This window comes from Muntiacus reevesi, chromosome 2 (genome assembly GCF_963930625.1).
Source record: "Muntiacus reevesi chromosome 2, mMunRee1.1, whole genome shotgun sequence".
NCBI lineage: Eukaryota > Metazoa > Chordata > Mammalia > Artiodactyla > Cervidae > Muntiacus > Muntiacus reevesi.
Genome location: NC_089250.1, coordinates 27,820,299 through 27,846,851, shown reverse-complemented (window position 1 = coordinate 27,846,851; position 26,553 = coordinate 27,820,299). Strand labels below are relative to the sequence as shown.

Below are 26,553 nucleotides of genomic sequence, written 5' to 3'. Positions count from 1 at the left end.
CTCTACCAGCCTCAGAGGGAGAGTTTAGTAGGCACAGCCTTAGAACGGTGGGCACAGGGGCCCTCGAGCACAAGAGGCCACGTTGGTGCGTGGGGCGTCCAGCTGCCTTCATCCCCCTGCCTGTTTCCAAGCACTCAGTGTCCCCCCAGGTGTGGGAGGAAAGGATGAGACCATTGTTTCCTCATGAACACCTCCTCTTGGGTTCCTGGGACCTTCCTGGCCTGGAAAACTACCCTCCTACCCTCCCTTCCCAGTGTTTTCATTTACAAAAAAGAAGAAAAAAAATAAGGAAAAAACCCTGCCTAGAGCAAACGGGGCAAAGCCACTGTTCTGCTCCTGTTGGAAATGTCTACAGATGCTGGGAGCTGGGCCATCAGGGTTCCGTGCCGAGGCAGGAGCCTGCAATGCACCATCAGTAGGCAGAAGGGCACAGCAGATACAAGGTTGTGTTCTGGTCCTTGGCAGACACAAGGCTCTCCACTCCAGGGGCATGGGGAGTACTTTCGGGGAACACCCGGCCTAAGTTCTGTTTTGTAAAAAGCCAGGGAGGGAGAAATTGCCAGGGAACGCAGCCCCTGAGTGTTGGGCTTTGGGAGTTTTCACCAGGAAGGAGGGAGCTCCCGACCCGAGGCCCATGTGAGGTGCTCACCAGCGCAATGCCAAGAGGATAAAGCCCAGGAGGTCTGCCCATCAGATGCATCTTCCCCCACATGTCGTCCCCCAGAGACAGTGCCTGAGGCATGAGCATCAGTCAGGACCAGTGGCATAATCTGCAGGGCCCGAGACAAATGAAAATTCAGAGCTTATTGATCAAGCTTATTGAGAATTTTGAGATGGAGACAGCAGAGTGTTAGACCAAGCACAGGGCCCTCGGGTCACACACCCGAGAAACAGGTCCTGGCCGAGGCTCCACCTTACCTGGCCAGGTGGGTGCTACACACATGATGCAAGTCCCCCTCAGGGATCAGCCATCTCCTACCCACCCCTCTCTTTGGAGAAAAGGGGATGGGGGGTAGGCAGGGTACTAAATCCATACACTTCAGATTTCTGGGACTTTTATTTTCTTAAACCCCAATGACAGGGCTACAAGTTTAAAAAAAAAAAAGCTTAATAATTTTCGTTGTTCTGGAGTTAATCTACCTCATTTGCCAGGATTTGGGAGAAGTAAGAGCAACTAGAATTGCACTGAGACCTGAGTTCATTGAGCATTTACTTTGTACCAGTACCATGCTAAGGATCTGTGTTGCTTCTACCTTAGAAGTGTTATTGCCATTTTACAGATGGGAAAACTGAGGCTAAAGGAGATGCAGTCACTTGCCTGATGTCACACTGTTTGGATGTAAGGGGCTCAGGATTCAAACAAATGTAGCCGGACTCCAGAGCATCTGCCTGGCCACTTTGTTCTATGTACTACCTACCTCCAGGTTACAAGGTCAGGGAGCTGTTAGTTCTGGTGCTTGTGTGTCTGTGGCCAGGTTCAAGTGGAACCTCGGTAAATACCTATCAGTAGGGAATCAGAGAGGAACTCTGTGCATTTCACTACGGGATTTAGCAGAGCAATCAGTTGAGAGCTTAAGGCTCAGGTCTGGGACTCAAGTCATCGACTACACAGGTGGCTTTTCATCTGTGATCGGACACAAGGCTGTCTGAGCTCCTGTAGGACTTGCTTTCCTTGGAACTGACCGGAAAGGAAAAAAAGGAAGTACAATTTTCCTTGGACTTCAGAGCAAAATGTACTCTGAGCTGTCAACAAAAGAGATGGCTCTGAAATCAGAGAAAATCCATGTCCTCCTTCCCATTAGGCAGACAGAATAGTTTTAAGATTCTGCAGAGCAGGTTGTGAGAAGAAGTCAGCCTTGCCGGAAACAATTTTATTCTGGCCCAGTTTGACAACAAGGCGGAGTCCTTTGGCCAGGCCTGTGTCTTGGGTCTGGCAAGGAGAATTGATGGGACACAGAAATTGTCCTCTTGCAGGAAAGAATGTGAACAGATCAGAAAGTGTCAGGGGCGTCAGGTGAGAGGATTCTGGGTCTAAGACAAGACCCTGAAAAGCATCTGCCTTAACTCAGTGGGCTATGCAAGGGAGGACCAGGGGAAGAAATCAGCCACTTGCAGGGTGAAGATCTGTTTGGCCCTTCTTTTGGCTAAACAAACTCAAATTCTATTGAAGGGACTGCAATATTGTATCAGATACAAATATGAATGTTATGGGCATTAGTTGAACTTCTTTTGACATTTCCCTCAGAGTTTAAATAACTTTCTTTTTCATCCAATGCAAGAACCCCCTCACAGAGCAGTGTTGCCTCTAATTACTCCCAAACATCTTAGTGAACAGACTCGCTCAGCTAAGGAAGAATGTCCACCAGGACCTTCAGGGCCTTTGGGCAGTGCCAGGAACTCTGTTTAACTCCCACCGTTCAGAACGGCGCTAATTTCACTCTCCAACGCCCCAGTGGCCACAAGCCCCTGACTGCAGCATCCCGCTAGCCCTGATTTTCTTTGTGCTGAAGAAAGAAGCTGGGCTTGTCAGGCTTCTGTTGTTATCTGGAGTCGCCTGCCCCCAAATAGGGTCGGAGCAGCCCCTACCCTTGGAGGGGAAGCTTCCCCAGCCGCCCCAGATCACCAGGGCGAGTCCGGCTGCTGACACATTAGTGGGCGGGAAGTGGAGTCCCAAGGGGAGGCTGGGAATGCAAGCGCCTTACCACTGGAGCACTGCAGGGAGGAAGCCGGATCAGCGCTGCAGGCAGATGGCTACTGCTCCCTCCTGAGAGCGCCGGCTCCCTCCCTCCCTCCCTCCCTCCGCCAGCCCGCCCTCCACTCCTCCTCCTCCCCCTCGCCTTGGAGGGAAAACTGCAGAGCCGGGAACTATCTTGGAGAATTCAACAAAGGCCCAGCAGAGCCGGGGAACCACTTGAAAAGAACTTGTTTTGTTCCTGTTGAGAAGCCTGCAGGAAAATCCACACCCACGTTGCCGGGGTTTTGAGCTGGAGAGCTGTGCGTGTGTGTGTGTGTGTGTGTGTGTGTGTGTGAAGCAAGAGGCATAGGAGGTGCAAACGACTGCAGGGGTTCAGCTCTGATAAGGAAACTGCCAGCTGTAAGTTCAGCCGCAGACAGAGGACTGCAGCCGTGAGCCTCTCACACTTGAACTTCAACTGCATTGTTTTCTGTCCAGATATTCCAATGGAGACAGTTGGAAAACCTGTATTTCAGAGAGAAGAAGTTTTCTGTGGAAGTTCATGACCCACGCAGGTAAGCTAGAAATGTTTTTTCCTCCTGGGAGTGCGTGCCCTGGTGACATATTTCTTACATTACTATTTTTGTGCTGTCACTATTCGTGTTATTAATAATTTAGGGGGAAGAAGGTGGTTGAATGGGAGAACAGAGCTTTGTTTTTGTTCTATGTGTTGAGAAATGCAGTGTGTGTGTGTAAAGAGCAATGCCATGATCATCTCATCTGACTACATGTGTTACTTGCCCGTATATGTGGAGTTGTCTTTACAAGCCGGGGCACTTTAGGAAAGATTTGTAGCGCTTTGGAACAATTACCAAATTAAAGTGAGCAGTGGCCTGAGTCCTTTTAGGAAGTTTTTGCCAGAGAAGAGTCTGAGGGGTGGCTTGTCAGTTTCTGAGACTGTTTTTGGTTGGACTGTCAGCAGCAGAGGGAACCTACAGTCTAAAGAGTTGTGCTGAATGGTCTCATTCCATGAGCTGTAACTTTCGGGTATTAGCAGTGGTGGGTGGATATGAAAGAAATGCAGGTCTTTTTCTCTCCACCTTACATTGTACCCCAGGGAGCAGTCGTGTCAGAATCTGTGCTTCCCCAAGTCCAGCACTGAACAATAGGGTCCCATTTTGGAATGCAGCAAGCCCTTTGAGGAAGGTTCTCAGGTTGGGGTGGGGGGGGTGCACTGTGAGTTTTCCTCTTTGTCTGCTAGTCCTAGAGTTATAGGTGACTCAGAAGCAGCAGCAAAATTCCCTGAAAACAGACCTAATGCTTAAGGATAAATCACTTTCAACAGGTCCAAAAGCAGACTGAGAACAGGAAGGAAGCCTTGGGAAGGCAGGCGGAGGGCAGGGTCTCTGGGGGAGTAAATGGGAACGTGATGAGCTGTTGCTGCCCTGGCCATGGCTTAGGGCAGAGGAGCTGTTGGCACCAGCTTCCCACACACATGGCTTCTGGGCGTTCAGGCCAAGGTGCCTCCCAGAAAGTTCTCAGCTCAAGACCTCCGGAGTAAGATTCATGCCCCGTCAGAGGGTGAGGCTTGTTGGGGGGTGGCTGTCTCTGCTCCTGCAGCCAGTGATAACCCAAGAGGACTGATGCATCGCTCGCCTGGTCCTGTAATCTGCGTGAAGCAGCCTCCCATGTAGCCAAGAGCGCCCCCCACGCGCCACAGTTACCATGCAGTCGGCAAGCTGAAAACGACCTAAGTCCAGGTGGTGGTCAGGTGACGACAGGAGTGTTGGCAGCATTTTTCAGGTTCTGGTGATGAAGGGTCTCATGGTCCAGAGACCCGGTCTCTACAGAGCAGGAATCCGTTGGTGCAGGACAGGTGGTAGCAGAGAGACGCTGAAAACAATTTCCCCGAATGAGTGCTACAGTGGGTCAGATGCAGAAAACGCGGATGATTGACAAAATAAAGATGGAGGTTGAATGACCTAAGAAACTGAGGGTAAGGACTAGACAGACTCTAAGCCTGTGTTCTGTTGGGAATTCTGCTAAGACAAAGGTATCTTGGACACATCCTTGCGTGTGTGTCTGTGTGTGTCTGTGTTCTTGTTCTCTCCAGGCCTGTTGTCCTATCGTGTTGTAATACCAAATTCCCTTCCTTTTCCCAAGGCCCAGGGATGTCGGAAAGAGTCCAAACCTCACAAGTTCCTATTACATGGGCCTTTAGCTATTACATGAAAGTGATCCATCTCACATTTGTTGAGTAGCATCAGTGTTCGGGCAGTGTCCTATAACAGTGTTCATAACTATGTGTTACTTTGTTTTGGGGCCTGGGGTATAGAAAAAAGTCATACAGGGTCTACTTGCCCTGAAAAGAACTTCTAGCACAGCTGGGGAGAAGGAATAAGGAACTTAATGTGTATTAAGTGTTTGCTATGCACAGTCACTGTTCTAAACACTTGGACTGTTATCTGATTGGGTCCTTGCTATAACCCTCAGAAGTAGGTACTAGTATTCTTGTCCTACTTGGGAAATAGGCACAGAACAAGCACCGTAACCTGCTCCAGGTTACAGAAAGCAAGCCAGATAGAGGCAGGGTGTCAACTCGAGGAGTCTGGCTCCATAGCTCACATGCCTTCCACCACATTATACATGGACAGAGGGTACCAAATGCCAAACGACACAGCCTATAAATGCTGCAGCTGGCCAGGCTGGTCTGGAGAGGCATTCTGAGAAGGAAAAATCCTTAGCTAAGGACTTAGAGCTCTAAGTGGGCCCTCTGGGGGATAAAGATGCCAGTCAGGTGGGTGTCAGAGAGAAGAGGGAGGTAGAGGAGCCCGAGGAAGCCCTAGCGCTGAATGTGAGCAGTGACCACATCCCCTCAAGGAGTGTAGTCCTCTGTCAGCCTAGAGACCGGCAGAGAGAGGAAAGGGGAGGCAAGGAGGGGCCAGAGAGGTGGCTTCCTTGATGTCAGAGGTGGAAACCCAGGTTGACGATGGCTTTAAAGGTGCACCAGAGTAGGCAAAGGGGACCATTCTAGATTAGCTGCTAAGCTGAGTGATGTAGCCAAAGCTCCAACCCTGACTTCCGCCTGGCGCTTCAGTAAGCGCTCTTCTACAGGCCTCCTGGCGCTCCTCCAGTTAAACGTGTCATCCTGTTGCTGTTGCCTTGTTTATTTGAACACGGAAGAGTCATCTAATAGTCTGTACTTTGTTGGGATGGTTCAGTAGTCAGCCCCTCCCCCAACCCAGGAAGGAAGCCAGGACTGAAGTTATAGGATGGCAAGAGCCGGGGCAGAATCGTGTCCTGAAGACCAATGTCCTGGGACATGGCAAGTACAGGGGGTTGGCTTGGCCGCTACAGAAGATGCTTCAAGATTTTCTCTCCTGGAGATGCATCCTGACACAATACCCAACATTGTGTCTGCGGTTTTACTGGGCTTGGCAGACATTCCATTTCTAAGGTTTTGGCCAAACAGAAGAGTCGGGTGGGATGGGAAGAGCCTGAAGAGAACCCTGTAGAGAAGAGACCAACTCATAATGGAGCGTGAGAAACACTCTGGGTTCATCTGATTCAGGTGCTGCTGGGAACTCCCAGGCCAGCCAGCCCCCTCCCTCCTCCTACCCCTCCACCTTACCTGGAAAATACACCTTGCCTGGCTCTGCTCTCACTGCTGCCACTGAAGCACATTTCAAATGACTTTTCCTTTCTAATTCACCTTTTCTAGGAGGGTGGAAAAAAACGTATTTTCTCCCAGGATCAGCCATTGCTGTGGAAGCCAGATTGAGTGTTCTCATCGCAGTTTCAGAGACCATGGGGGTTCCCTTCTCACTCTCGCTGGCTCTTTTTCTGTTATTTTCAACTGTGTGTTCTTCTGTGAGCTGGCATTTTAACTTTGGTTTTAACCAAAAGAATAATGTTCTGCTTAGAATCTGTAGTCTTAACTAACCACCAGTTTGGAATTCCTCCTTAAAAGTGGGTCTGTGTAACACCTGCTGTTAAATCTTGAGACCCTAAGAGAAGATGATTGGAGCAGCTTCTAATTTCCTTCAAGGAAAAAAACTGACCATGAAAATAATGTGATTATTCACAAGTCCTGATCACCCCCAAGGTTCTGGAAATGCGACAGCTCAATCTGGAATGCATGTTGTTCTTCTGATGTGCACATAAGATACCCCAAGCTTCACCCCCCTACCCCCTCACATGCACACACGTGAGTATGCACACACACATTCTGAGATTTCACTTGCAAAATCGTGTACCCATCCTATAAAATATTCTTTACTAAGAACACGATCATATAACTTTCTCCCCCATGATTCCATTAATGTGATGAATTACATTAGGACCAGTCTCTCCCACCTTCCATTTAAAGTCTGATTGCGTCTCTCTGCACTGTCCAACATCCTCCACATTTCCTACATCCGTGTGTATGTGGAAGTGGTTTGGGTAGCAGGGGAGAGATTGGACGGGCCCATTTCTTTCTGCCTTCCCTATCCCGATTATTTTTATACCCCACCTGCCCTCTGAATATATTTGAGACTGAAACCAGCTCTTTCAAGGAAGATTGCCTGAGAATAATGTAAGGAGTCCTGATTGCCTTAGATGATGTGGTGATTAGAAGAAAATTTACTCATCCTTCACCACAGGCAGTGTTGCCTGGTTAATAAAGGGCATTGTCAAAGGCTTTTCCTGTCTCCAAAGTTTGCCTTGGCCCAGTGCCGGGAGCCGAAGATCAGAAAAGACCGTCCTATGTCCTCGAATGACCCATCTTATTCCAGACAAGGCAGACGCTTAGCCAAATTTTGACCCCTAAGGAGCCAGTAAATCAAAATATTAGCAGGATTCACAATAGCCAAGATATGGCAGCAACCTAAGTGTCCACTGATGGATGAAGAAATTGTGGTGTGTATGCACAACAGAGTATCATTCAACCTTAAAAAAAAAGAGACCCTGCTATTTGCAATAACGCGAATGGACCTGGAGGACATTATAAAGTGAAATAAGTCAGACACAGAGAACAGAACTATGTAGTCTCGTTTATAGATGGAAACTAAAAGAGTTCATACGCAGAAGCAGAGAGCAGAATGGCCATCACTAGGGGTAGGGCGGAACAAGGAGGCAGGGGAAATGGAGAGATGCTGGTCAGAAGGTACAAAGGGATAATTATGGAAGAATTAGCCTAGAGGCAGAATGTATAGCATGGTGACTATAGTTAATAATATACTGGAAACTGGCTAAGAACTGATTTCAGGTGCTCTGACCATAAACACACACAAGCACACATGATGGTAATATTAGAGGAGAGGAGATGTTCTTTAGCTTGACTGCAGTGATCACTGTGTATATGAAGATCAAATCATCATATTCTATACCTTAAATAGAATCCTTTTCTATTTAATAAATGAAAAGCTGGCCTTTGTCAGCCAGCTACATGTGTGTGCACACAGGGCCCTTCGGTTACCTTTATGCCAGAGCTTTTGGACCCAGTGGGTTCTTGGTAAAAACTGTGGCCTGAGGACTGGAGTCCTTCACGGCCAGTGCAGTTTGTTGACCCTTCTGGTTCTTGCTCCCCCAGGGCTTCGGTGACAAGAAGGACGTTTGGACACAGTGGCATCGCAGTGCACACGTGGTACGCGTGTCCAGCGCTGATCAAGTCCATCTGGGCTATGGCCATTAGCCAGCACCAGTTCTATCTGGACAGAAAGCAGAGTAAGGTAAGGCCTTCTCCTGGGGTGGGAGGGCCTCTGCCGAGACCAGACCTTTCACTGGGCCTTGAGCTCTCCTAAGGGCAGGGCCCTTTTCTGGATCTTGTAGTTTGAGGATTGGGCATTGGATGGCTGGGGGAGGCCCTGCTTCCCTTGCTCTGAGATGGGCACAGGTACAGACTGGCCTTTTAGGGCTATCAGAGGCAGGAATGAGATCAACTTTTTAAGAGAATAATTCTTTCTCAGAGACGTGGTCAAGAGCAATCAGAGCCACTTAAGCCATTTGACACAGCCAGGTAGGAATTCTGCTTTCAAACCCCTAGAGCCTCTCCCAGAAGTAAGCAGTCAAGCCCTTTTTGGTGTGTAAACACTGGCATGTTGTTTTCCTTTTGAGGAAAAAAAAAAAAGCAACTAGTCTCAACTAATAGACACCACCTAACTGTTAAGAATAATTGCTTGTGAAAACCCTCCAGGCTTTTCCAACTGCCAACTCCATTTCTTAAAAATGCAAAACTGGAAACATTAAAAAAAAAATTTTTTTTAAAGCAACAACTCTGTTTCCCTCAGGTAGACCCAGAGCCTCAGGCCTTAATAAACAGTCAACCTCCAAGGGAGGTTTACTCTAGCCCAAGTTCACATACATGGGTTGGGGGAGGGGTGCATTTCCTGGTGGGTGGGAAAACGACATCTCCCCAGTTCACACAGGGCTACTGTCAGCATTCTGCCCCTTCTTCCTCCTGCCTCGGCTTCTGGGCTCCTCTCGCCTTCCCCACACAAGCCTCTCCCATTCATTACCCCTCAGGTGAAGAGCCATATCAAGATGGGCTCTGTATCTTTCTCAGGATTCTGGTGGCTCAGGAAGGGTGGGGAATGGACCTTGGCCCCTTGCCTAGCCATACCATCACCCATGGGAGGTTTTGTCCCATCCCGTGAGTCCTGAAAGGGGAGGAGGTGGCAGGACTCTGGGCTTACTGGGTCCAAGACATATTGGATTGATGCCCTTTAGGATTCTTGTGGCTTCCTCTTTTGTGTTATTTTCCTTCTGGTTGGAGATGCTTTTTCCCTGGCTTGGGGAGAAGATTGGAAGGAGAGCTGCTGAGTGGGAGGTAAGAGAAAGATAGTAGGACAATAGGACAGGAAGAAAGCAAGCAAACCCTTAAGTCATCATTCAGTTTCAAATCACGGCCTTTCCCATGTGGGAGTCACTTTCTCCTCTGTAACACATTTAATCCTCTCCTAGGTCTTCTTCCTGACCCCCCTTTTGGTCATTTTCTGGGATGAGTGGGCACAGGGTGGGATATTTTTGTTGCCAGGAATAATGAGAGTATTCTACAGCTCTCCTGGTGATGACGGGCTTTGGCATAGGAATTTGAGGCCCGATTAGATCCAAAGAAACAGGGCCAAAGTGTTTTGACTCATGCTTTGTATTGAGACAGTGGGTGGGTGTCAGCGATTTGCCCTCCAGTGGCAAGAGTTGGAGGTCGAAACCTTAGAACCTTGATTCTCTCCTCTGTACTGTTCGGCAATGCATGATGAGAGGTAAGAGAGTTTGACAACCCTCCTGAACCCCACTACCAATTCCTCTTGGAGGACCCCACACACACTGATGCCACAATGTTGAATGCAGAAAAGAAAAAGCATGCTTCACCCTAAGGATGGTACCTTAGCTGTTTGAACTCCTCCTCCTTGTGCTGGCTTTTTGCATTAGAACATCTTTGGGGTAACTCAGGAAGCTCATCCTTAGGGTTCTACAGCACTATTGAAGGTTGTCTCACCTGCAGTTGGGGAGGCTTTATGGAGCAGGCTTACAGCAAGTAAACCTTTAAAAGTAACCATCAGGGACTTCCCTGGTGAACCAGTGGTTAAGAATCCACCTGCCAATGCAGGGAACACAGATTTGATCCCTGATCCAGGAATATCCCACATGCTGCAGAGCAGTTAAGCCCGTGTGCCACAGTGACTGAGCCCAGAGACCCTAGAGCCCATGCTCCACAGCAAGAAAAGCCGCTGCAATGAGAAGCCCAGGCACAACTAGAGAACACCCAAGAACAGCAATGAAGACCCAGTGCAGCCAAAAGCAATTAATTAAAAGTAACTATCAAGGATTACCTGTTAATAACAAATGTCTTTTAAGAGACCAAACCAAACGCTTATAGCCAAGAGAACTTTCACCTCAGGAACCCCTGGAGGACTGAAGGAAATACACCTATTCCTAGGAGCAGGAGAATTTTCCCCAGATAAGCTCTGAATATTCACAGGTGCTCCAGAGCCCATGCATTTCCTTTTGGAACCAGTTCCTCTGCCTGCGGTATAAGGTGAGGAACAGCTTGCCCCATAGAGAAGTCCAAGGATTCTGCCTTCTCGTTCTGTGATCCTGGACAAGCCTTTCCTCACTCCTTCTTGCTTTCCTCAGTTAAATAACAGCAAAGAAACCCCTGACCAAAATCATTGACTGGTCCAGTGACACAGTATTTGTGATTGCTTCAGGAGATGTGAGCTATCTTTCATTATTATCATTCTAATCGAACATACTGTTCCCTGGCCGACACCTGTGTAAAGTTTAAGCTCTTTCAAAGTACCCCCAAACCAGAGATGATAAAATTTGCCTTAGGAATTGTGTTACAACACCTTTCACTTCTGGAATGTTCTTTAGACAATAGCAATGTGACCCATCTCCAGTGGGCAGGATGGTTCCGGGTGAGTGATGGTTGGCAGGCCTGGGATGAAGTGTTTCCAAGTATTTCTGAGCAGCCAGTGTTGGCTGGCATGCTAGCCATTGCTTCATACTCTACTGTAGTGGGCCATGCCAACCATTCCTTTCTCTGAAGTGCTTCAGCAAAGCCCAAGCCTCCCAAGGGATTCTTTTCAACCCCAGAAACAAGTGTGGTCTGGTGGTTGGAGTCAGCAGGGGTAGGTAACCGAGAAGGCTTGTGTTCATACACTGGCTCTTGGTTATTTTCTTCTTTTAGGTTTCTGGTGTAAATCACTCAAAATCTCTCCTTGTCTCTCTGTCTCTGTCTCTGTCTCTGTCTCTCTCTCACACACACACACACACACACACACACACACACACACACACACACACACACACACACACACACACACACACACACACACACACACACACACACACACACACACACACACACACACACACACACACACACACACACACACACACACCCTCCATCACTAAAGGCAGAGCAGAAAGAGGCCATACTGGTTTCTTTCTGGTGGCTCCTTCAGGATGAGGGCCTGTACAGTCACCAGTGACATTTGGTAAATTACATCTGCTGACCCCAAAGATCAGAAATGTCACCAGCTGGATCCTGCCAACCTATGTACCCAAGGAATCTCTAATAGAGTTCAGAGGAAAATATTTGAAAACTTAAATTGTTTAGAGTGAATGTTAGTCACTGTTCCTCTGAATTCAGATTGAGGACTTGTTGAGTTGGCCCCCAGACCTAACATCTTTCCTCCTGAATCTTTTTTCCCCACTTTATCCAGTCTGCTATTCTTTATTCTGTCTAGATCAAAAGCCAAGTGAAAGCATGGTAGAGGCCAATTAAACCTTGCTCACAGAATGCCTGTAGTAATAATCAGTACAGTAAGACCCTCCAAGCAAAACGTCTAGAGCTTTGGAGGTTCTTTGACCCAAAGACCTGACTTTACAAGGAGGGAGTCTCCCCATCAAGTTGTCTCCTCTTGGTGCTCTCTCTCTTCCTGATATAAGCAGGCATTGTGATATTTCCATTCTAGACAGAAGTCAGTAATTTCCTAAAACTTCTGAAAATCTAATCTCCCTCAAAAGCACACCTGTTGTCCCTTTTTCCTAGTTTATTTCCTGTCTCCGAGGTTAGTGTGGCTGGGATGGGGTCGAGGGGAGACGGGTTTCCCACGAGATTGATGAGATCCCCTGAAATATTCAGTGGAGTCATTCATTGAACCTCACCTAGCAAATTCCTCCCAGGACCTGATTTATAGCTTATTCCAATTCCAATGACCTTGATGTCTATTATCTAATTTAGTCCTGACATCATACCTCTCTGATGTGGGTTTTAAGAGCTTCATTTTACAAACAGGGATCTCAGTATCAGAGAGGTTGGAAATCAAGGTCCATCTGTGATTTGCTGGAAGGAGCCAAGATTCCAGTCCAGGTCTTTCTGACTCCAGAGCCTGGATCCTTCACCAGGGTGAATTGGGCTGTGACTTCATGAGTTATTCTTGCATAACTGCATGCGTGGGCTCCTCTTGGTGACGCGTGGGCCTTGGTAAGAGAATACTGTTGAAAGAAAGGAAGTGATGGATTGTGCTTTCTCTGCTTTGCTCAGAGGATAAAACTTAGCCAGGTGCATGTGATTGATATTCTGTGTCAAAACGAAACGGAGGCCTTCCTGCTTTCTGCTACAAGCCAGAAAACCCTGCCAGGGACTGGCAGCTGGGATTATTTCACAAGCAAGGAAGCCTTCACCCCAGGAAGGCAGCCTGGTTCTGAATGTAGGGACAGAAGTTGAGGTTGGAGAGGAGACAACAGTTAAGGAGGGACCAGTTCCTGGCGGTCCAGTGGTCAGGACTCGGGACAGGGGGCACCGATCCAACCCATGGTTGGAGAACTAAGATGCCACAAACTGCATCATGGGGAAAAAAAAAAAAAGGAAGGATCAGTGAGATAGAAGAGTGTGGATAAGTCAGACCCGATAAACAAAAAAAGCAAAAAATCTCAGCATTTCCTCTGCCTCTCAGGCTCTCATCTAACTCAGGTGAGGAAAGTACTTGGCAGTCGAAAGTCATTGTCTTTCACCAATTTTGGCATCAACACGGAGGCCAGAGGAAGGGCAGGGTCTCAGGGTTCAGACAAACCCTGCTGGAGACCACTGTGGGCACAGGATGTGAAGGGAGCCGGGCGGTGGTCTGCCCACATGCCATGGTTTCTGCTGTGTCGGGACAGACTGGGCCTCACACCAGCCAGGAGTGAACACACATCAAATAACTGAAAACCTCAGTGGGGAGCCTTGCCCGGTTCTATCTGTGCGTCCCTGGCATATCACCAATGACCACAGAAAGATGGCCACATGTACAGGTTACACTAGCATTGATAGCTGTTTTCTGGAAGTCCACAGTACAGCAGAAGCCCCTGCCTGAAGCATTATCATGAACTGATTTCCCGATGATGAAGGGAAACTAAACAACATGCTCAGAAATTGTCAGGGGGCACACAAATCCATCTCCACCTCCAGAGCTGGGAACTATAGCAGAAAGCTTCACTGCAGCAGTTACTTTTAGGAATGTAATTGTGAACACAGGGTCCTCTTCTGATCTCTTCTGGTCCGCTCTGCTGTTTGCCAAAGTGGGCCAGTTAATTTGTGGAGTCAGTGGAGTCTTAGCCGTAATCTGAAGACTTGGGCTCATACATTTAGGTATCAGAGTGGAAGCAGGACACCGTGCCAGGTGCCCCTTAATGGGAACCAAACATCCCAATGACATTTGTTCCAGAAGCCCTTACACACCATGCTTGCACACTATGCTTGTGCACCACACTTGCAGGCTGGTAGCGTGGTCACTTCCCAGCCCTCTGAGTTTTCGTAACTCCATGGCTAACACTTTAAGAGTTTGAACCACTTTAGAACTTACTGAAACTTCCTAAACTTACTTCATACATCTCTTAAATCATTCACCAAGCTGACAATTATTTTTTTCTCCTTCTTTAAGCACAAAATCCTGTATAATCACTACTGTTTATTGACAGCTATGTAGGAGGTGGTGTGGGGAGGGGAAGAGAAGGGGGAGGAGAAGGGAGGGACGCCTTTCTCTTGTCTGACTTCCTTTGACCCTCACACAACCTTGAGCAGTAGGTGGTGTTTTCCCTGTTTCATCCTGGGAGTAATGAGGTTCCATGAGCCTAAAGTCATTCCCCAAATCGGGACCCCCCCCCTCACCAAGGTCTGTCTGACTCCAAATCCACACTCTGTAAGCCCTGTATACACAGCCTGGGGGATGACAGGTTTAGAAAATTCCTAGTGAGTCACCTCTGGAGTCTTATCTGCTCCTGAGGGAAAGTTTCAGAGGATGAGCAATGGGCCCCGGGACACACACAGAAAAATGCCGCAGTTCGGGCCATGAGGCTGTTTGCTAGATCTCAGCATGACAAGCGATCGCTGTGGTCGGCGTGTCCTCGCCAGGAGGGGACTGTCCTCCACCTAACCTGTCCAACCCGGTGGTCTTTCTAGTCGAAGATCCATGCCGCCCGCAGCCTGAGCGAAATTGCCATCGACCTGACTGAGACGGGGACGCTGAAGACGTCTAAGCTGGCCAACATGGGCAGCAAAGGCAAGATCATCAGCGGCAGCAGTGGCAGCCTCCTGTCCTCAGGTGAGCAGACCCCAAAAGAGGCCCCCCTGCAGCAGGGCTGCAAGCCCTGGGCTGGGGGGGAACGCTCCGAGGGTGGGTGAGGGGGGCGGTCAGGGCCATGTAGCAGGCTCGGCGGGAGCTGGTTCTGGCGTCTAGAGCACGGTTTATAGTCCAGCAGGGATCGGAGAAAAATGGCCAAAGGTGTGTGTGTCGGTCGTGGGGGGGGGTGTGGCGCGGAAGAACCACATCGTGTGGGGAGGACACACAGGGGTCTTAGAGCAGCATCCAGAGCCTTCTTGAGGCTGATGGCCAGCCAGAGGAGTGTCTGCTCCAGGGGCAGAAGGTGGGATCCCTTAGGTGCCACTCAAGGAGAATTACCTAAGAAAGGGCTGAAGGTCTGAGTCATGGTGCTGAGTGACCTGCACTGTGTTCCCAGGGGAACTTCTTGAGGCTTTCAAAGTACAGAAAACTCTTTGATCGTTTGGAAAGGAGAGTCTTGCTGTGTGACGCCTTTGGAAAGAGAGGATCAGCAGGTCTGATGCTGTCTGTCTCTGCAGGGCCCTGGGCAAGCGTTTGTCATCTGTGTGACGGGAGGGACAGAAATGCCCCGAGGTTTCAGGTCTGGCTAGATTCAGGAGAAAGGATGCCTTTCCTGAAGTGACAGGAAGGGGAGCTGTTTGAGTTGGGCAAGGAATCTGAAGAGGAGGAGGCAAAAATTGCCTGAAAATGTTACAGAAGTATAATAATGCAGGTCACCCCCCAGGCCACATGGTCATGGCCAGATTATTCCTGGGGCCAGTGTCTTCTTCCTTGCCTCTGAGCCAGAGGGTGAAACAAGAAGGCTTTGCCCTACCTTATCTTCCAGAGTCATTTCTATACAGCTGGTGGCAACAGACAATAACAAAGTGAAATAAAAAAGGGAAAAGATTCATCAGTCCCATGATGACCTAGAGGGCTGGGATAGGGGGGTGTGGGAGGAAGATCAAGATGGAGGGGATATATATACAGTTATGACTGATTTGCACTGTTGTATGGCAAAAACCAACACAGCATGGTAAAGCAATTATCCTCCAATTAAAAATAAAAAAGAAACTTAAAAAAGGAAAAAGACAGGAGTAGGGAGAAAAGCTGAAATCTGTCTAGTTAATTTCTGGGCTGGTGGAGTCCAGTCAGAACCGGAACACATTCAGACCTGAAGGGCAAGGATGAGGATGGACAGACCTTTGTAAGGTCCTGAGGGACCCACGGCCAGGTGTTCATGTGGCCATGGGTTTTATAAAATCTGTGAACGTAATACAGTTAGCCACCAAAATTATATAAGTGTCAGGACCCACACAGCTGGCTCTGCCTCTACTAGGTCACCATTAAGGATCACTGTCAACCCCTCCTTGTCTTGGATCCTTAAAATGTTTTCATCAATACAATGGTCCGAGTAATCATTATTTCTGAGGCTTACAGGGTTCCAGTGAAGACCATGAACAATGCTGTAGCAAAGAGAATCCCTTCCAAAGTCCAAGACCCCTGCCTGGAATTTCAGCCACTTCTGATTCCCTGCTGAATGAGGGAGGGCAGGGCCAGCACTGCGATTGTCTCTGAGACACTCCCCTATGTGCGTGCTCGGTTGCTAAGTCATGTCAGACTCTTTGTGACCCCATGGATTGTAACCCGCCCAGCTCCTCTGCCCATGAGATTCTCCAGGCAAGAATACTGGAGTGGTTTACCATTTCCTCCTCCAGGGAATCTTCCTGACCCAGGGATCGAACCCACATCTCCGGTGTCTCCTGCATTGGCAGGCAGGTTCTTTATCACAGAGCTACCTGGGAGCCCAGAGTCTCAGATTTGAGCCTGAATTCATTTGTCCACCATCCTCCTAATCTAGCCCCGATGAGGCTGACTCTTCCTCCAGCCTCATCTAGGGCCACATCCCTGCTGTGGTTTCACATCCACTCGGAAATCCACATTCTTCCTTCACATGGCATGTTATACCCAGGAGGAGAATAGATTCTTCCAGCTCAGGTATATCAGAACCCCTTGGGAGGGTCCTTCAAACTCAAATAGCTGTGTACTAGCCCTGGAGTGTCTGATCTAAGAGACTGGGGTGAGACCAGAAATCTGCCTTTCTAGCAAGTTCCAACAAGTTCCCTGGTGCTGTTGATGCTGCTGGTCTGGGGACCTTGCTTTGAGAGCCTCTCTTCTTGTTGAAGAAGAGAGAAAAACCTGAGGTAGGTGTACAGCTCAAGATCAGGGACCCTAAGTCTCCCCACTTTTACCAAATGAACCTACCTAGTATTTTTTTTTTTTCAACTATTTATTTGGCTGCGTTGAATCTTAGTTGTGGCATATGGGATCTTCATTGTACCCATGCAAGATCTTTCTCTGCAGCAAGCAGGCTTCAGTAATTGGGGCGTGTGGGCTTGGTTGCTCCTTGGTATGTGGGATCTTAGTTCCCCAACCAGGAATTGAGCCCACGTCCCCTGCATTGCAAGGATTCTTAACTACTTGACCCCCAGGGAAGCCCCTCCTTGCCCCACTTTTACACCTATTTCCTGGTCCATCTGCAGGGGCCCTTCATCTCTGGCAGCCTCCAGGGATGCAAAGCTAACAGCAGGTACAGAGAAACGGGTGACAGGAGCCCCAAAATTTCTAACATGGAACGACTTTACTCAACCATCAGAGATGAGATTCAGGCAGTTTTAATACTAGGAAGCAATTCCTCTCTGTCATCGCCATCAGCTTGACATTAATCAATCCCATGGGCTAGGAGATGAATCAACTGCTGAATCCACTCCCACACCTAATTTCTTTATCCCAGGATATTAGAGCTGTTCTAACTTAGTGATGAAGACCCCAGGCAAAGCTGTTTGGAAGTTGATGGAAGCAACCAGGGTCCCCTGACAGCATCACTCCTGCAGTGGCTTCATTGGTAGGACCGAGGCCCTCTGACTTTTCTCCACCTGCCCTCTGCTGCTCAGCTAAGCAAGAGGAAGGCTGGGTGGAGGAGAAGGTGGGGAGGTGTGAGTCGTGCCTGTGACCAGGCCCGGGAGTGTGTGGCACTCAACCCAGCCCTGCGAGTTAGATCTTGAAGAACTGGCCTTAAATGTGGAGGCGGAGGCTCTCTGGGGAGGTTTCCCTCCTAACTTAGGAAAGGCCATGGGTCAGTGGAGGGAGAGAACGTGCACAGGAAGTATTCCATCAGCCAATGCAGGGAACTTCTAGGACCTGTACATTGGGCGATTGTGGCCTCCAGGTGTGTGGTTGCTGTGCCTCTGACTTGCCACATGCAGGAGAAAAAGATGCCTTCTCCTGAGGCCTTGTGGTCCCACCTGGAAGGGATGGTTGCCCATCCCCCAGGTGAAAATATAGGCTGGCTCTCCACCTGTGCTTTTCATCCTCTAGACTGGGGGTGCCCAACCTCTGGGTCACAGACCAGTACCTCCCTCAGATCAGTGGCAGCATTAGATTAGAAATAAAGTGCACAATAAACATAATGTACTTGAATCATCCCAACCCCCTCACCCCCTGGTGCCAAAAAGGTAGGGGACCACTGCCTTAGTGAATCCTTCTCAACTGCACATTGAGAGGCCTAAATTTTAGCGATGGGCTTGCATAAATGAGAGAGCATCAGTCTTTCTGGATGGACCTGATTTAAACACTCTTTTATGATACTTGCCAGAACTATGATCTACCTCTCATTCAGGCAATAGGATACAAATAACCCAGTGTCCTATTTGATCAGTTATTTTCATTTCCTTCACCTGTATTTTGTATTTGCATGCATGTCTGACTCTTTTCGACCCCGTGAACTATAGTCCACCAGGCTCCTCTGTTCATGGGATTTTCCCAGTGAGAACTAGAGTGGGTTGCCATTTCCCCCTCCAGGGGATCTTCCTACCCCAGGGATCAAACCCAAGCCTCCTATGACAGGTGGATTCTTTATCACTGACCTGGGAAGCCTACCTAGTGCCTCGTTTAAAAAAAAAATAAAGATGGTGTCTAATAGTCCTGAATAACATTTTGAAAAACTAATCATCACTCGAAAATCTTTTTTTTTAGCTCAGAGCCTGACACCCAATAGTTTCTCCATACATGATATTTAAAAATTTTTTACATTGTTTCCCCATGACTCATGTATTTGATGACTGGAGATTTGTACCTTTTGACCCCCTTCACCTATTTCCCCCATGGTCACCCCCTGCCTCTGATGACCACCAATCTCTTCTTTTTATCTATGAGCTCAGGGGAGGTTATGGGTTTTATTTGTTTGTGTTTAGATTCTATGTATCAGTGGAATCAAATAGTATTTGCCTTTTTCAAGTTTATTTCACTTAGCATAAAGCCTTTGGGGTCCATTTTTATTGTTGCAAATGACAAGATTTAATTTTTTTGTTATGACTGAATAGCATTATGTTGTGTGTGTGTGTTATAAAGTCACAATTTCTTCACCTATTCATCTACTGGTGGACACAGGTTGTTTCCATGTCTTGGCTCTTGTGAATAGTGCTATAGTGAACATGGGGGTAGAGATATCTTTTCCAGTTAGTGTTCCATTTCTTCAGATAAATACCCAGAAGTGAAATTGCTGGGTCATGTGGAAGTTCTATTATTAGTTTTTTGAGGAACTTCTGTACTGTTACGCGGTGGCTGCACCAGCTCACATTCCCACCAGCAGTGTAGGGAGAGTTCCCTTTCTCTTTCTCCACATCGTTGCCAACAGGTGTTCTTTTTGATGACAGCCATTCTCACAGATCCAAGGTGATTTCCCATTGTGGTTTTGATTTGCATTTCCCTGAAGATTAATGATTCTGGATATCTTCTCATTAATGATATTGGTCATATGTATGTCTTCTTTGGAAAATGTCTCTTCAGAGTCTCTGCCCATTTTTTAATTGGATTTTTTTTGTTGTTACTGAGTTGTGTGAGTTTTTTACATATTTTGAATATTAGTCCTTTATTGGATATATGATTTGCCAACATTTTCTCCCATTCAGTAGGTTGCGTTTTCTCTTTGTTGATGGTTTCCTTTGTTGTGCAGAAGCTTCTTAGTTTGATGTAGTCCCATTTTTTTTTTTTTTTTTTTTTTTTTTTTTAGTATTTATTTATTTGACTGTGCTGGGTCTTAGTTGCCACACTCAGAAGTTCTGATCTTCATGGCAGTTTGTGGGATCTTTAGTTATGGAATGTGGGATCTAGTTCCCTGACCAGGGACTGAACCCAGGCCCCCTGCATTGGTAGTGAGACACCTTAGCCACTGGACCACCAGGGAAGTCCTGAGTCCCATTCATTTATTTTTACTTTTGTCGCCTCTGCTTTTAGTGTCAAATTTAAAGCATTCGTCACCAAGACTGATGTCAATGATACACGATTATTGAAATTAAATTTTGAAGGATACTAGTAAGAATCCTGTGTGTGCTGCATTTTAAGAACCTTCTGTGTTCCCAACGTGTATGGTATCTTGGTCCTTGTCAGGATCTCTCATAAACCTACCACCAACATTTTCCATCAGATTATCATGATGGTATCAGACCTTCAGAGGTTACTATTCAGATCAGGCCCCTCCTGTAAATACCATCCATCTTCATTCTCTTTGATTCATCCTTCCACCCTTGTCTGTCTCCAAATTGTGTTGTTGTAACTGAGCCGTATAACCACACTGTGATATTTTACAGTATAAATATTTTTTTCCAGCTCCCAAACTTGGTTAGGAACTATGTACAGCATTTTAAAAGTTATAGCCTCTCTCCTCAAAGAGTTTGCATGCCGTGTATTGATGTAAAACAGAGATAAAATATTGTCAACGTCTAGTAACTCTGAAGGCGATTTTCCTATTTAATAAGGTCACGTCATTACCAAGTACTGGACTTCAGTCATTTTAAAGAAATCTGAGGTCTCAGATGCTAAAGAAAAGAAGAAGTGTTACGGATATCGTTAAAGAAGTCAGAAGTCCACTCTTACTAATGGCCCATTCAGGGGCTAACATTTCAAAAAGAAACAGTCTGCAGAGTTGAAATGATTTACTAAGGTCCGGGGCCAGGACCCCTGAGATTTTCAGGGGTGACACCCGGGGCTGTCCCGTGGGAAATCTGAGTAGAGACCCTTAGAGGTACTGAGCCTTCTGAGCTCTGTTGGATCAAAAGGGGTCAAGCTCTTACTTCCTCACATTGCACTGTATGAGATTCAGATTCTAGGAAGGTTAGGGAACCAAATCCTGAATCCATTTGTAAAGGGGTGCTGATGGGCAGGCTTTGAAAGATGTGAGGACCCTTGTCTCAGAGCACACCTTCTGAGAGATGGCCTGGCCTTCCCAGGGTCCCCAGAAGAGGGAATATGGAGGCAGCTCAAGGCACAGCCCCCCTTCCAGGCCAGTAGAGCCCCACCCACTGCCCCCATGGTGGCCTCCTCACTAGCTCTGCACCTCTGGGTAACCAGCCAGCCTGCTGCCTGACCACTATATAGGGGGGAGATGGGGTGAGCAGGGGACATTGTAGTCACTCTGCCTAGTTGCTCAGTCACTCAGTCCTATCTGACTCTTTGCGACCCCATGGACTGCAGCACGCCAGGCTTCCCTGTCCTTCACCATCTTTTTCTTAAAATCTCAAAAATGATGGGAAAGGGAGAAAAAATGGAATGACAAAATAAAAGACACAAGGACTGCATGTTGAACACACATGACCTTTCCAAAGATCCTCTGAAAGCGAGAGAGAGTGGAGGATTGTCCTAGCATTGCTTCTGGAATTTGCCGTCCCAGGACAGTTCTGGTTTCAGTGGGAAGGTGGGGGCTCAGGGAGATGTGTTTTTGCTTTTAACCAATTTAAAGAAAATGGCATAGACTCTCTTAGGAGAGACACTGTGTTCTGCTTCCCCATGTGGATTGTTGCATTAACCATCCCTCCCCCCAAACAAAAAAAAAAAAAGTCACTGTGCATCCTTTCTTAAAGAAATAGAACAATGAGACATGTTGTCTTTTTGAATGGAAATACAGGGGCAGAAGCCACCCACTCTCTCCAAAACAGAACGGCATGTGTCTATAAATAGGAATCGGGCTGTGGTATTAATGAGATGGCAGTTGAGTCATCGTCGTTGTGAAGAGCAGGATTGCAAAGAATGTGGTGATGGATCTTTGGTTTAAAAAATAAAATAAAAAAAGAAATAGCACAAAGCCTTGCAGTCTGCTGGGATCACTCAACTCTGACCTTTTCCGCTCTGGGGAAAAACATGTTGTACTGAGTGTAGGGCCTGCTCTGTCTGGGACCCATCCATGTCCATGACTCAACTCTTCACACGTTCACCTTCTCTGAATGCCAGCACTTCCTGCCATTGTTGGGAAGTTTATTAATAACTAGTGTAACAATGAGGGTGCCAGCTATCTGCCATCTCTCCTTCCAGAGGACTGATCTGATAGGCGCCTGCCAGCTTTATGATTCGGGGCTGTGTTCAGCTCAGAATACACAGCCCCATAGTTGGTGTCAATCACACAATATTTGGGGGCTTTTTTCTTCTTTTTGTCATCTTTTTTTTTAAATGACTTCCCTGGTGGCTCAGGGGGTAAAGCATCTGCCTACAGTGAGGGAGACCTGGGTTTGATCCCTGGGTCGGGAAGATCCCCTGGAGAAGGAAATGGCAACCCACTCCAGTAATCTTGCCTGGAAAATCCCATGGACAGAGGAGCCTGGTAGGCTACAGTTCATGGGGTCACAAAGAGTCAGACACGACTGAGTGACTTCACTTTTCTTCTTTTTGTCATCTTTTTTGTTTTTTAATGTAGATTTTATTCCTATAGTTCAAATGTATTTCCTTTATGATTTGCAATTACTTGATAACAATTTTCTGCTGCATGGCAGGTGAGATCCTAGTTCCCCAAGTAGGGATTGAACCCAGGCCTCCTGCCTTAGAAGTTCAGCATCTTAACCACTGAACCTGCAGGAAAGTCCCATCTCAATCCTTTCTCTTCAGCTCACTATCTGCCTCTTCCCTGTATTTCTCTTCAGCTTTTCCAAGTTATGTTGTCCTCTTAAGTCTAATGATGCCCAGATTCCTGGGCTCAGTGCCCTGCAGATGGGGTCAGCCTGCAGGACTGCCAGAGGGCTCACCTTCTGCCAGAGTGTGTTTATACAGGACTGTGTAACTGGTGAGGGCTGTGAAATCTGTGTGGAATAGATGTTTCTGGCCGTGGCTTATGCAGGACAGGCCTGAGTCAAAATACTGAGAAGACAGCATGGTTGTCCTTTTCTGCTCTCTCATCAGGGGGTTAAAAACAACACACACACAAATAAAGCCATTTATACTGATATATGTATGCCCTCCCTCCTATGTAAAGGAATATTTGCCTACTAAAGAAAACCAGGACAGAATGATCATCTATAGCCTAAGTGAATAACTTTGAAACTGATGGAATTTTTAAACAGTAATAAAGAAATCACTGTCCCCACCCACAGGCTTTTTGCACTCTTCCCATTTATTGAGACCAGCCTTCTCAATATTGCCATTGAATCAGAGTTTTGGAGACAGAAGGATAAGCCCTCGTATTTCACAATATAAGAAATAGAAACCATATAAGTTAACTCATAACAGTAGTTTCAACTGGGTACTTTACCAGATGCTGCTAATTTTTCATTAATTTTTGTTGAAGTATAGCTGCTTTACAATGTTGTATTAGTTTTTCCTGAACAACAAAATGAATCAGCTATACATGTACATATATCCTCATTTTTTTGGAATTTTCTTCCCATTTATATCACCACAGAGCACTGAGTCAATTCCGTGAGTCATACAGTAGGTTCTCATTAGTTATCCATCTTATACCTGGTATCAGTGGTGGTACTGATTGATTGACCCCAATCCCCCCTTTCATCCCACCCCTCTTTTCCCCTCTGAGTATCCCATGCGTTTGTTCTCTACATCTTTGTCTCTATTTCTGTTTTGCAAATAAGATCATTTGTATTATTTTTCTAGACTCCACATATATGAATTAATATATATTTGTCTTTCTCTTTCTGACTTCACTCTATATGAGTCTCTGGGTCCATCCTCGTCTCTACAAATGACCCAATTTCGTTCCTTTTTATGTCTGAGTAATATTCCACTTATATATGTACCACATCTTCCTTATCCATTCCTCTTTTGATGGACATTTAGGTTTCTTCCATGTCCTGACTGTTGTAAACAGTGTTAGTAGGACTGCAGTGAATATTGGGGTACATGTGTCTTTTTAAATTATGGTTTTCTCTGGGTATATGCCCAGGAGTGGGATTGCTGGATTATATGGTAGTTTGTTTTTTAGTTTTTTAAGGAACCTCCATAGTGGCTGTATCAATTTATATTCCCACCATCAGTGCGAAGGATCCCTCTTCTCCACACTCTCTCCAGCTTTTATTGTTTGTAGACTTTTATAGTGATAACCATTCTGATGGCTGTAATTTTTTTTTATGTTGAACTTGTATCTTACAACTTTTCTGAATTTGGTTTTTAGCTCAGATTATGTATGTACACTACATGTGTTCTTTGGATGGACATGTTCGCTCAGTCGTGTCCAACTCTTTGCAACCCCATGGACTGTACCTGCAAGGCTCCTCCATCCATGGGATTTTCCAGGCAAGAACACTAGAGTGGGTTGCCATTTCCTTCACCAGGGGATCTTCCCAACCCAGGGATCAAACCCGGGTCTCCCGCACTGCAGGCAGACTCTTCACCATCTGAACCAGCAGGGAAGCCCATTTGATGGATGTCAGGTGAAACCCCATTATAGTTTGATTTGTACTTCTCTAATAATTAGTGATATTGAGCATCTTTTCATGTGTTTATTGACCATCTGTTTGTCTTCTTCAGAGAAGTGTCTATTTAGGTCCTCTGCCCATTTTTAATTTTTTTTCTTTTTTTTCTATTGAGCTGCATGAGCTGTTTGCATATTTGGGAGATTACTCCTTTGTTCATCGCCTTGTTTGCAAACCTTTTCTCCCGTTCTGAGTGTTATCTTTTTATGTTGTTTATGGTTTCCTTTGCTATGCAAAAGCTTTTAAGTTTAACTAGGTCCCATTTGTTAATTTTTGTTTTTATTTTCATTACTTTAGGAGGTGGGTCAAGAAAGATCCTGCTGTGATTTATGTCAAAGAATGTTCTGCCTGTGTTTTCCTCTAAGAGTTTTGTAGGGTCTGGCCTTACATTTAGGTCTTTAATCCATTTTGAGTTTATTTTTGTGTATGGTGTTAGGGTGTATTCTCATTTCATTCTTTTGCATGTAACTGTACAGTTTTCCCAGCACCACTCATTGAATAAGAAGTTGTCTTTTCTCCATTGCATATTCTTGCCTCCTGTGTCATAGATTAGGTGACCATAGGTGTTTGAACTTACTCTGGGCCTTCTATCCTGTTCCATTGGTCTATATTTCTGCTTTTGTGCCAGTTACCATACTGTCTTGATTACTTCTAGTACAGACTGAAGTCAAGAAGTCTGATTCCCTTCAGCTCTATTTTTTCTTTCTTAAGATTGCTTTGGCTATTCAGGGTCTGCTGTGTTTCTGTACAAATTCTAACATTTTCTGTTCAAGTTCTGTGAAAAGTGACATTGGTAATTTGATAGGGATTGGGTTGAATCTATAGATTGCTTTGGGTAGTATAGTCATTTTCACAATATTGATTCTTCCAATCCAAGAACATGGTATACCTCTCCTCCATCTGTTTGTGTCATCTTTGATTTCTCTCATCTGTATATCATGGTTTTCTGCATACAGATATTTTGCCTTCTTAGGTAAGTTTATTTATTTTTTTATTCAAAAGATAAGTGCTTTACAATATTGTGTTGGTTTCTGCCATACACCAGTACTTACGTAGGTTTTTTCCTAGGTATTTTACCCTTTTCAATGTAACGATAATGGGATTATTTACTTAATTTCTCTTTTTGATCTTTTGTTGTTAGTATATAGAAATGCAAGAGATGTCTGTATTAATTTTTTTTTTTGTTTTTTCCTAGTCATATTATTTTTGAGATCTCAAGTAACATTCTTAGAAATAATAACAAGGAGTGAAATTTTTAGGCTATCCAAAGGAGGTGGGTGGGTTTTTAAGAGGTGAGCAATAGAGCAACCTTGGCCAAAGGAGTTTTGGAGGAGGGAGTGCAGGACTGAATTGTCAATGGGAGGTGAAGAAATATTTGAAGGCAGAGTTTGGCTATGAAGAATGGAGAGTGGTATTGAGCTAACTGAAACGGAAAGCAAGAGTGAATCAGGAAGATTCATTCTTAAAATAGAAAACTCGAGAATGTCTAACTAGTGAAAAGAAGAATTCAAGAGAGAGAAATAAAGTGTGATCTAGAAAACAAATCACTGCAAAAGAAAAAAATAAATATCAGAGCACATGTAAGCATTGCCTTTAGATAAAAGTTGTAACACCTCTTCCATTGAAACTAGAGGAAAGGAAGAATGATTAAGTTATATGTAGGTTTTAGGATTTGGTAAAGCTTAGAATTAAATTTCACCCTTCTGTTTTAATTTTGTATCCTGTGACTTTACTGAATTTATTGATGAGCTCTAGTAGTTTTCTGGTGGCATCTTTAGGATTTTCTATGTGTAGTTATTAGGTCATCTACAAACAGTGACAATTTTACTTTTCCAATTTGGATTCCTTTGATTTCTTTTTCTTCTCTGGTTACTATAGCTAGGATTCCAAAGACTATGTTGAGTAACAGTGGTGAGACTGGACACTCCTGTCTTGTTTCTGATCTTAGAGGAAATGCTTTCAGTTTTTCACCAGTGAGAATAATGTTTGCTGTGTGTTTGTCATATATGGCCTTTATTATGTTGAGGTAGGTTACCCCTTTGCTCATTTCTGGAGAATTTTT

General features: G+C 46.0%; 1 protein-coding gene across 4 annotated transcripts in view; it reads left to right on the top strand.

Moving 5' to 3' along the window:
• The window catches only part of FRMD4A (FERM domain containing 4A), a 360,038-nt gene that overhangs the window by 282,274 nt on the left and 51,211 nt on the right, over nt 1-26,553 (top strand). For all 4 annotated transcript variants that reach the window (XM_065921130.1, XM_065921128.1, XM_065921131.1 and 1 more), the window contains exons 12-14: nt 3,173-3,249; nt 8,247-8,385; nt 14,604-14,745. In XM_065921130.1, the coding sequence (XP_065777202.1) occupies nt 3,173-3,249; nt 8,247-8,385; nt 14,604-14,745 (358 nt within the window). The remainder of the gene's footprint in view (nt 1-3,172; nt 3,250-8,246; nt 8,386-14,603; nt 14,746-26,553) is intronic.